Source organism: Hippopotamus amphibius, chromosome 5 (assembly GCF_030028045.1).
Source record: "Hippopotamus amphibius kiboko isolate mHipAmp2 chromosome 5, mHipAmp2.hap2, whole genome shotgun sequence".
In the NCBI taxonomy this organism is placed as follows: domain Eukaryota; kingdom Metazoa; phylum Chordata; class Mammalia; order Artiodactyla; family Hippopotamidae; genus Hippopotamus; species Hippopotamus amphibius.
In genome coordinates, this window is record NC_080190.1 from 34,010,585 (window position 1) to 34,021,628 (window position 11,044).

Genomic DNA, 11,044 nt, shown 5'->3' on the forward strand with positions numbered 1-11,044 from the left:
CTCTCTGGGTCTTGCTGTTCTTGTTTGTTTTTTTAATTGTCATATAGTTGATGTACAATATTATATAAGTTTCAGGTGTACAACATAGTGATTTAATAGATTATATGCCATTTAAAATTATAAAATGGGGGCTATATTTCCTGTGCTGTACAATATATCCTTGTAGCTTATTATTTTATACATAGTAGTTTGTACTTTTTAATCTATCCTTATCTTGCCCTCCTCTCTTCGCTCTCCCTACTGGTAACCACTATTTTGTTCTCCATGTCTGTGAGTCCTGTACTGTTTTGTTATATTCATTCCTTTATTTTTTAGAGTCCACATGTAAGTGATAACATAGAGTATTTGTTTTTCTCTGTCTGACTTTTTTCACTAAGCGTAATATCCTCCAAGTCCGTCCATGTGGTTGCAAATGGCAAAATTTCTTAGGGCAGAGGGCAGCAGCTCAGGGAGGGCAGGGCCAAACCACACAAGCGCACTTCGTACTTCTGCCCAAACAGGGCTCACATCTGCTTACCCTCCATTGGCCAAAGCACGTCTTGTGGCCAAACCCAAAGTTGATGGGATGGGAACGTATACTCTACCAAGAGCAAGGTTTCCTCCGCCTTAGTGCCGTTGACCTTTGGGGCCAGAAAAGTCCTTGCAGTGGGGCTGCCATGTGCATTTTAGGACATTTAGCAGCACCCCTGGCCTCTGCCCCCTGGAAGCCAGTCATATTCCCTTGCAGTGGTGACACCCAAAACTGTTGCTGGGGAACAAGATCACCGCCAGTAGAGAATCGCTGACCTACTGGGAAGCGTTGTCAGGGTGGGGAGGATACGGATAATTGCAGATAAAATATACAGTCTACCACACCCAGCCAACTCTAAATGCCCCTATGTGGACACCTCCGTATGTGAACACCTCTCAATTTTTGGTTCAGAAGCACCAGCCAACATATGGGGACTCGTTTCCGAAAAGGACAAGCGAGCTTGGACCAGCATTCGTCTGCCCCAGGACTGCCCAGCATGGCTGCAGATGTGGGATGACCCTCTCCTCGCCCCCTCACCTTACACAAAAAAGCCGTTTTTTGCTCTTGTCCAGGGGGTCTCAAAGTGTGGTTCCTGGACCAGCAGCGGCAACTGAGAACTTGTTTAAAATGCAGTTTCTTGGGCCCTCCCTCAGGCCTGCTGAATCAGAAACTCTGGGAGTGGGCGCAGTCAGTAATTGGGGTTTTAATGAGCCCGCCAGGTGATTCTGATGCACAGCAACATTTGAGAACAGTTGTTTTAGTCTAAAAAAGTGCATTTTAACCTGGAGTGTAGAACAGGATCTCCTGGGGCCCCTATACCTGGAGATGCTCATTCAGAAGGTCTGGGGTAGACCCTGGTCTGTGAATTCTATGAAACCTCTCCTTGTGCCTGGGATGCTCACAGATGCCCACTCAGAACCAAGTGTGTAGAGACTTCTCCAGCTTCTGAGCCAAAGCATGTTGGACTGAGGGAGGGACCGTCATGCATTTGATCCTTTATTGCTTGTGTGTTTATTGAGCCTCTGTTATTTGCTCAGCCCATGGGAGGGTCTGTGAAGTATGGAAAAATAAACGAAATAGGGTTCTGGTGCTCCAGTCATTTGCAGTCCAGACAGACAGACGTGTAAATAGCTGACAAACATAACAATAGTTGGTAGGCCACATCACAGTTTAAAAAAAAAAAAAAAAGTGATGTGGAAACACAGCCAGCCAAATATGGGTTGGGCAAAAAGTTCATTTGGGTTTTTCCATAAAATGTTCCAAAAGCCCAAACGAACTTTTTGGCCAACCCAATATAAAGCAATTGTAATAATGTTAGTAGTTTCCCATTATTGATAGCTACCGTGACACAGGACTGTGCACAGGTGATGAGCTGGGCTGCAGGCAGTTCAGCACCCAGCAACTCGGAGCTTGTTTTGTACACAGGATCCTGACTGCGGGAAGGCTGCTGCTGGCTGTGCTCTGTGGCAGCTGGTTTTATCCAGCTGCTTATAGCACGCTCTACTATAATGATTTTGTTCTCCTTGTAATGCGGGTTTCTTTTGGCATCTGACTGCACTGCCTTTTGGTGATCAGACATTTTTATTTATTTTGTTTCCATCTGTGTAAAGCATTTTTAGGTCCCATATCAGCATTTGCATGTATTTAATCAGCATGTAGTGGAACTTTTGTTTTGACGGCTGACCATGTGCCAGGGAGGGCTTTATGTGTGCTTTTAAACTTCTTTGTCCCACCGTGAAGGGGAAGTGATCTGTTCTATAGAAGAGGAAAATGCGGACCAGAGAAGTTAAGTAACTTGCCCAGGATCCCACTGCAGAATCAGTCTGTCTGACTCCAGTGCCCATGACCTTGCTGGAATATATATATAAGTGACTGAAAGAACTAAACGATACTTATGCAGTCCTGCCCTTCCTGGCCAACCCATGTGTTTTCCTCCTTTTAGGGGATCCCAACAAGCCGTCAGGATTCAGAAGTGTTAAGGCTCCAGTCACCAAAGTGGCTGCTTCGATTGGAAATGCCCAGAAGTTGCCCATGTGTGACAGATGTGGCACCGGCATTGTGTGAGTATCTGCCTTCCCCAGGCATTGCAGGCCCTGCAGGTTGGGTGAACCATGAAAGTGTGGAAAGCTCTGGATGGTGTACATTTTGGGTGTGATGGAGAAAAAAATCCTTCCTGGAAAATGGAGCAGAGAGGCCAGGGCGGTCCTGTGTCCCAGAGCCAGCTGGTGAAGGCTTTCCTTGGCCACAGAACCCTTAGGGTATGAACATGTAAAACCAGAAAAAACACAGCTGCTCTGTTGAAATGCGAAGGACTTCCCGAAGGCTTCAAGGGTAATGTCTCTGGACCCCAGGCGCGAGAAGCCCCTTTATGACTGGAGGCCACTTAGGAGGCTCTGATCAGCCCGTTGATGGGCCCTTGGGAGGAGCCCGTGGCTTGGTGCTGGTCACTAATGGAGCCCCTTTCCTTCCTGCCTCCTGCAGCGGCACATTCGTGAAGCTGCGGGACCGTCACCGCCACCCTGAGTGTTACGTGTGCACCGACTGTGGCACCAACCTGAAACAGAAGGGCCACTTCTTCGTGGAGGATCAGATCTACTGCGAAAAGCACGCCCGGGAGCGTGTCACTCCACCCGAGGGCTACGACGTGATCACTGTGTTCCCCAAGTGAGCCGGCCGCGCTGCACCGAACGTGGTTCTCCATCCAGCCCCTGCTGCATCTTTTCCTCTGAAAGCTCTGGCCTCTCTTTGCTTGGAAGTTCTCGCTTACTTTGATTATCCCTGCCCATTAAATGTCTTGTCCCCTTTGCTAACTGACTCACGCTGGCTGTGTGCCGCCCGCTTTTGTAATTAACAGAAGATGGTCTTGTGGGGTGTCGCCTTGCCAGTGTCACTGTGTCTTCTCTTCCCCTGCATTCATCTCTGCTGCAGATGGACATCAGCCAGATTTGAACCAAACTGAATTTAACGTCTGACAATGATTTTGTTTTTACTCAATAAATTGACGTCAAGGCAGTGTGGTGTCTCTTTATCATGTGGCCATGTGTTCTATCTCCTGTTGCAAGCCAGATGAGACTTCTGGGGCCTCTCTTGTTTTGGGGTTCCCACTCCTTTGACATTTGCAGGCCTTTTTCTCCAGGTGTGAGAACACTGGCATCTGAAACAGCCGTGTTCTTTTTTGTTTGTTTTTTGTGTTTTTTTGGCCCTGCCACGTGGCATACCAGATCTTAGTTCCCCAGTGAGAGCATGGAGTGGTTAGGACCACTGGACCACTAGACCACCAGGGAGGTCCCAACAGCCATGTTCTTATATTTCTTTGAAGCTTGCTCCAAATTATCTTTCTCTGATGCTAATATAAGATAGTTATGTTGTAATGAAGTGTTTTCTTTACATCTGGCTGTTTTGGGACTTACCTGAGGAAATGAATGCTTCCAAATAATAGATTGGGAGTTTTACCAGTTGGCCTTAAAATATCCCCTAATAAGTCCCTCCCCGGGCTGGTTTGCTGCCATTACAACCCCTCTCCTTTGTGAAGGGAAGCAAACTCATGAACGTGGCCAGCAGCAGCTCTAAACCTGCAGATTGCTCAGGGAAGTGGCAAATGCATTCTCCTCAAGGAAGAGACTGGGAACCCTAGATGTTAAGGGGCCTTGAGTCAGAGATCTGAGGTTACTGTAGGTCATCTCTTGATAACTAACCACTAATGGAGTCATTTGCTCAAACACTGGCACCCCCATCACTCTAGGGACTGATTTGTTAAGGGATATGGACAGGTCACTCCACCAACCCTTCTTCCTCTGAAAGAGCAAATTATCTACCCTTACGTAGTTATTCACTACCATGGGTAAGAGCTCATGTCCTTTATTGATGAAGGGACTAGCTTTCTAATAGTAAGGATTCTAGTTAGATGGCAGTGCTTGGACTTCACTTTGCACATCTCTGAAACTTGGACACACCACAGACAGTCTAGACATCAGCAGTTCTAATCTATAAGACTTGAAGCAAAACTTTCAGGCAAAAAATTACTTCCTGTTAAAGCTCTTGATCTTCCTTCCTTCCTCTTTCTTTTCTTTTTTCTTTTTTTGTAATTAATCCTTACTTTGAACTCTTTCTAAGTTTGTAAAAGACAAGGTGGCTGAAACTTCGTAATTTGGGCAAACCAACAGAAAATGAGAGCTCTCTGAACAACAGCAAGTTTGATATATTTACAAATACAGTAATAACTGTGATTTGGGTTTACTGATTGGAAAGGGATGAATGGGTAATGCATTCTTAGAACTTTGTCCAGTCCTTTGCCTCAGATAATTGTGCCAAATGTCTGATGCTTTTCTTGTTCAATGACAGTATTACTTCTTATGAATGGATCTTACAGGGTGCCTCCCAGTGGAGGCCAGATACCAGGAGTATCAAGTGACCACTGTGGCTCCAAGACGAATTTGTTTCCTAACAAAATGAAACAGGATGTCAGCATTACCGTCCTTAGGGCAAGTTGTGTTTTGTGGCCAGGAACTCCTCTTTTCCTCCCGCCTTTGGTTTATAGAGTTATTTCCTGCCAAGAGCAATTTAAGGTTTGGCCTACTTCTTGTCCGTCTTGCCTACCATGTTCATCTGATTTTATTTCTTCCATCCTGTTTATCTAAAATGAATGCAGAGTGTAAGGAATGTTTTGGAATATCTCTGATCTGACCTGTATCATTCTTTAATTACTAAGGTTTTGGACAATTTCCTGAAGAGGGAAAACAGCCAGAGTCGCAAGTGATTCCCTTTGACTTGGAATGGTCTTCTTCCACTTCTTGATTTATTTAACATCAGTGGTCTTTCAGGATGAAGCCCCAGTGCCCCTCCTCTAGACAGGCTTCTCTGCTAGCCCACCATGCCTAGGGTCTGCTGTGCTCGTGTCCAGGGCACACCTGGGCATGCATTGCTTAAGACACTGATCATAGTCTCCTGGAAGGAACAAAGTCCCCATAAGAACTGTTACTCTTTTAGTTAATCCTGAAAAGAAAAAAGAAAAAAAAAGAACTGTTCCTCTGTCTTTATCAGCTTTGTCTATTCAGCACTGAGCAGGGAAATAGACCGCAAATATTTGGTGAGTGAACCTGTAAATGGATGCTTCATTGTTGTCCAAAGTAGTACTATGCAAGCCACACACGTAATTTAAACCTTTCTAATAAGCCATATGGAAAAAGAAAAAGGTAAAATCAATAAATCAATTTTAATAATACATGTATTTAATGCCATATATCAAAAGGGTTTATCATTTTAATCGGTGCCACTTGCCACATTTCAACTGCTCATTAGGCACGTGTAGCTACTGGCTGCCTTACTGGACCACAAAAACTGCACCTACCTCAAAACAAGACGTCTTGAATTTCTGCTTTGCTTCTAGGTACCGTGTGCTTTTTCCTTGTTCCCATGTGTCCACCAAATCTCTTCTAATTAACTTGCACTCTGGCTTCTCAATTCTGCCCGCCCTCCATTAGCACTGCTGTTTTGAAAGCATCACGTTGATTTCTCCAGCCAAACCCTATGTTGGCTTAAAGAAAAATACACAACATGAGAGTTGTGAGTTTGTTTTATTAAGCATCTTACTGAGGACTACCGCCCAGGAGACAGCCACTCAGTAGCTCTGAGTAAGTTGTTCCAAAGAGGTAAGGGAGGAGCCAGTGTATACGTGAATTTTATGGCTGGGAAATACATGTAGTCAAGCACATATCTTGGCAAAAGATCACTGCTAATCACAAAGAACAGACATCTCACGTTAATGATTTCAGTGCTTTTCTACGTATGGGACGATGGAAGAATCTGGGGTCCTTGAAAGTCCTTCCTGAGACATGCATCTAATTATCTAGGGGCCTGTTTATCAGAAGCACAGAGTGTCTCATCCTGTTTTTCATGAATTCCCATCAGGGTGCACTATTGGTCAGGGACTTCAGTGGGTGGGTTGTGATTTAACACACTTGTATAACTGGGTGATGAGTGATGCTTTTCGTTTTGTTCACTCCCCACTTTTGGTCATAAATTCGACCAAAGTTTGGGAGAAATTTCATGATCGATTTGTCCCATAGCACTAGGAAGGCTCACTCTTAGGTCAGGTGAGGGTTTCATTGATAGACTATTCTTGTGCTATATCTGAACTAGGCCCTGCTATCCTAAAGAGTCTCTTGATCATCTATGTTACTAGCCTATTATGATCTGGGAAATGTTTCTCCCTTGTTGCTTTTTCCCATATTTAGAGTTACACTATTACAGTTAATTTTATAGAGAGCTATATACATAATATAGCTATATATAAATGCCTCAAGACATTTAGCCATCATTAATTTTGTCACAGACCTAGTTACACATCGGGTAATGCAGGAAACAACAATCTTATAAAATAGGGTAGGGACTTCACTGGTGGCACAATGGTTAAGAATCCACCTGCCAATGCAGGGGACACAGGTTTGAGCCCTGGTCTGGGAAGATCCCACATGCTGCGGAACAACTAATCCCACGTGCCACAACTGCTGAGCCTGCGCTCTAGAGTCCTTGAGCCACAACTATTGAGCCCACATGCCACAGCTACTGAAGCCTGCGCATCTAGAGGCTGTGCTCCGCAATGAGTAGCCGCAACACTGAGAAGCCCTCACATTGCAACGAAGAGTAGCCCCCGCTCACCACAACTAGAGAAAGCTCACGTGCAGCAACAGAGACTCAACGCGGCCAATAAATAAATAAACAATTTATTTATTTAAAAAAAAACTTTAAAATTATTAAAAAAAAAAAAAAAGGAAAGTGGACCTCAATGGAAGGGTAGATTTAATGTGCTAAAAAGACATAATAACAAGCCTAAGAATTGTATACAAGCAAAAATATCTTTGGAAAAAATGAAAACGTTTATAGAAAAACAAAAACAGATTTGTCATTATCATAACAAACTAAAGACTAATAGTAAAAATATTTTTTAAGAAGAAGCGGGAAAATCTACTCAAATATGTGGGTAACTCCAAATAAATAAAAAATGTATAAAACAATGAAAATATATTGTAGAATTTAAATATTTATATATATTATACAATAGTCATAGCATAAAAGGAAAGGTTTCCTCTTATCTGGAAAACACATATTAAAAGCCAGTACTGCTCTCTGGCAGCAGCCATCAGGTGAGCTGACATGGGTGCATACAAGTACCTCCAGGGGCTATGGAGGAAGAAGCAGTCGGAAGTGATGTGCTTTCTGCTCAGGGTGCGCTGCTGGCAGTACCGCCAGCTCTCGGCGCTGCACCAGGCCTCCCGCCCCACCCCGCTCGACAAGGCGCGCAGGCTGGTCTACAAGGCCAAGCAAGGTTATGTCTTATATCGTATTCGTGTGCACCGCGGTGGCCGCAAACGCCCAGTTCCTAAGGGTGCCACCAACGGCAAGCCTGTCTACCATGGTGTCAACCAGCTCAAGTTTGCTCGAAGCCTTCAGTCTGTTGCCGAGGAGCGAGCTGGACGCCACTGTGGGGACCTGAGGGTCCTGAATTCTTACTGGGTTGGTGAAGATTCTACATACAGATTCTTTGAGGTTATCCTCATTGATCCATTCCATAAAGCTATCAGAAGAAACCCTGACACCCAGTGGATCACCAAACCAGTGCACAAGCACAGGGAGATGTGGGGGCTGACGTCCACAGGCAGGAAGAGCCACGGCCTTGGCAAGGGCCACAAGTTCCACCACACGATCGATCGGTGGATCTCGCCGTGCAACCTGGAGAAGGCGCAGCTCTCTCCAGCTCAACCGCTACCACTAGTATCAGTGATATTTGTAAAATTCCTACCTAATAAACAATTTAGGACATTTGTGTCTGCTGAAAAGTGTTTTTTAATTTGTTAAAACTAGTTGTCTGCAGATTGTTTCATTGAATGCATTGTCAAATTATGAAAGTTAAAGTGCAATAATATTTGAAGACTAAGTGATGATGTATCTTGTTTCTAATAAGGGAAATGCCTTTGTTTTTGCTTTATTAGGGAGCTGTTATGTCCGTGTTTAAAATGCTGTTTGGTACATTAGGTGTAAAATAAATTCTGTAAAAGGAGTGCAGAAACTAGCCATGTAGATTTGTTGGTGCATGTGATGAAACCTGCAGCTTTACTGGGGTGATGCAATGCTCTGCTGTTTTACTCTAAAGTGGCCGTTCTGTGGAGTTTGGCAAGGACAAACTTTAAAGTGAATTTTCCTTGGAAATGCCAAGGTTGTCCTGATCCTTTATCATGATCATATGCAGAAACATAATGAAAGTTGATTAAGGCCCAGATTTTTTAGACTTATTCTAATATTCCATTTCACCTGCTTCCGAAAGGTGAAAAGTAAAGGAATGCCACCATTTTTAAGAGAATTGAATAAGCCTGTTAAAAGAGAGTTCTCTTAAAAATGAATCAAATCCTGGTTAACCTAAATTAAATTGCCTTGGCTTCCGTGGTACCACTGAAGTTCATGTAAAAGGTGGGATCCCCTGGTTCAATCCCATGACTCTGGGGTATGTAGAATACTGAACTTCATGCAAAATAGTTATGGTATTTACCCAGTAGTGTATGTTGAAACTGATGGAAATTGAACATCAGGTAAGAGAAGGGAGTTATTAGCTCTTAGGTTTGTTGGCTAGTGATGCTAGGTTTGGGAAATTGGTGTTCATCAGATACCTCTCAACTGTGGGAGGATAGAAAAAGCTTGGGTCAACATTTTAAACGTTTTATCTATAGTGTTTGACCATTGTGAACTCTAAGCCACCTTAGGGGGGGAAATAAGGTTGGTTTTATTCAAAAGTAACATTGCAAAGTCTAATTAGCATTATCTTGGGTCAAGCCACTTGATCCACTCCCATAAGGCTACTGAGAAGTTATATAGTTGGTGTCAATACAAGATCACTTGGTTTCCAATTTTATGTGTCGTCTACAGTTATTTTTCTCATCCCTGCTCTAACTACCCTCAGGAGCCTCAACACTCCAGACTTGCCAGGCCACCGGTTGTGGTTGGGCATACCACCACCTGCTGCTTGCATCATGTCTTCCCGTAGACTAGGCTTCTGTTTCCCAGGTGGAGTTGAGTGTGTAGGAGATATGGAAGAGGAATTGCCCCAATTCTTTCCAATTCTTGATTTGCTGTCCTAATAGGAAGTTTAATTTTGAAGTCTAATTGCTGGTTTTCTTGAACCAATTTTTCTTATATTTTCTTCAAGGGTCTTTTAAAAGACCCACCTAAATGATTTCCAGAAAACATGTAGCAGGCTCGCAAAACCTTTTGAGACGCAAATTCCTTCCCACTCAAAAAATCTTACACCATATTATTTTGTGTGTATAGGTTGTTCAACTATATATAATAGAATAAATGTCTATTAAACTAAAAAAAAGAAAGCCAGTACTATTTCAGACAAAAATCATGACATATACATCGTATTCATCAGTTCATTCAGTCCCATGTCATTAACTCTTTTTTTTTTTTTTAAGAGGTTTCATCTTTACTTTCTCCTCAAGAAGAAATGAGTAATAGGGTTCTTTTGTATTTTAAATAATAGAGTAGTAGTTCTATCACCCTAAATAAGTGTTCTGATTAGAAATTAAAAGTTGATATAAGGAGTAAATCCTTCAGCAGTGATTTTTTTAATCTGTATCCTTAAAAAGTTTTCTTACCAATGTGTCCTTAATCACCACTGAGCCTATTATCAGATGGTACTTTCCACATTAAAATACTTCTAGTAATTTACCTTAGAATTGACATTCTATACATTGTCACAATGTACATAATCTGAAGAATACAGAAATATTTTTAAATTTAATTATGTAAAACACAAATGCTGACTTGACATATATTCACATATAACTCTCACGTGTACAACTCAACAGATTTGTGAATCCAGAGGAACTGCTATAATCACTATATGGAACATAATATATCAGCAATTTCAAGAGTTTATTCCATCCCATTTCTTCTTTTATACTCTAAAACATCTTCATTATGTTGTTTGATGAGATAGATCCACAAGAAAATCGAGGTGCCCAAGGTCAACGCAACTTTCGGCCAGTCAGGTCTGCCATGCGGCGGTTCCCAAATGTAGAACTTGGACCGCGCAGAAGAGCCGCTGGGGAGCCGGGCTGGGGCCAGCAGCTTGGAGAAGGGACGCAGCAACGCGGGCTGTGCCATCTTGCCGGCGGCATTAATTCTTTTTTTTTTTTTTTTTTATAGGTTGAGCAATCTCAACTCTTTTTTTTTTTTTTTTTTTTTTATAGTTGTGGCACACGGGCTTAATTGCTCCATGGCATGTGGAATCTTCCCAAGGCAGGGCTCGAACCCGTGTCCCCTGCATTGGCAGGCGGATTCTTTTACCACTGCGCCACCTAGGAAGTCCAGCATTAATTCTTGTTGGTCTCTTGTCAGCAGTTTATGAAGCCATCAGGCTTTCTGTTAGAATTCTGTAATTTCTTACCCAGTTCAGTGGTATCATGTAAAAGTTATCAGAAACCTGTATTTGTAAAAAAGTCCTTTCTATGAACCTTCTAGAAGATTTTCACTTTTGTA

At 42.9% G+C, this 11,044-nt stretch overlaps 2 protein-coding genes and 1 pseudogene across 2 annotated transcripts in view; 2 read left to right on the top strand and 1 right to left on the bottom strand.

The window, feature by feature from the left end:
• PDLIM1 (PDZ and LIM domain 1) overlaps positions 1-3,524 on the top strand; it is a 48,060-nt gene extending 44,536 nt beyond the window's left edge. Inside the window, exons 6-7 of the mRNA XM_057734742.1 lie at positions 2,454-2,571; positions 2,993-3,524. Coding sequence (XP_057590725.1) covers positions 2,454-2,571; positions 2,993-3,179 — 305 coding nt within the window. The 3' untranslated portion in view covers positions 3,180-3,524. The remainder of the gene's footprint in view (positions 1-2,453; positions 2,572-2,992) is intronic.
• A 4,114-nt stretch (positions 3,525-7,638) lies between these two features.
• LOC130853675 (60S ribosomal protein L15-like) lies at positions 7,639-8,373 on the top strand (annotated as a pseudogene).
• Positions 8,374-10,438: 2,065 nt separating this feature from the next.
• On the bottom strand, positions 10,439-10,669 carry LOC130854443 (NADH dehydrogenase [ubiquinone] 1 subunit C1, mitochondrial-like). Its single transcript, XM_057737269.1, has one exon. The coding sequence runs from the start codon at positions 10,667-10,669 to the stop codon at positions 10,439-10,441; it is 231 nt and encodes a 76-aa protein (XP_057593252.1).
• Between the last annotated feature and the right edge of the window lie 375 nt (positions 10,670-11,044).

Coding starts and splice junctions, on each gene's coding strand:
- LOC130854443 (XM_057737269.1), bottom strand. CDS start 10,669: ATGGCACAGCCCGCGTTGCTGCGTCCCTTCTCCAAGCTGCTGGCCCCA.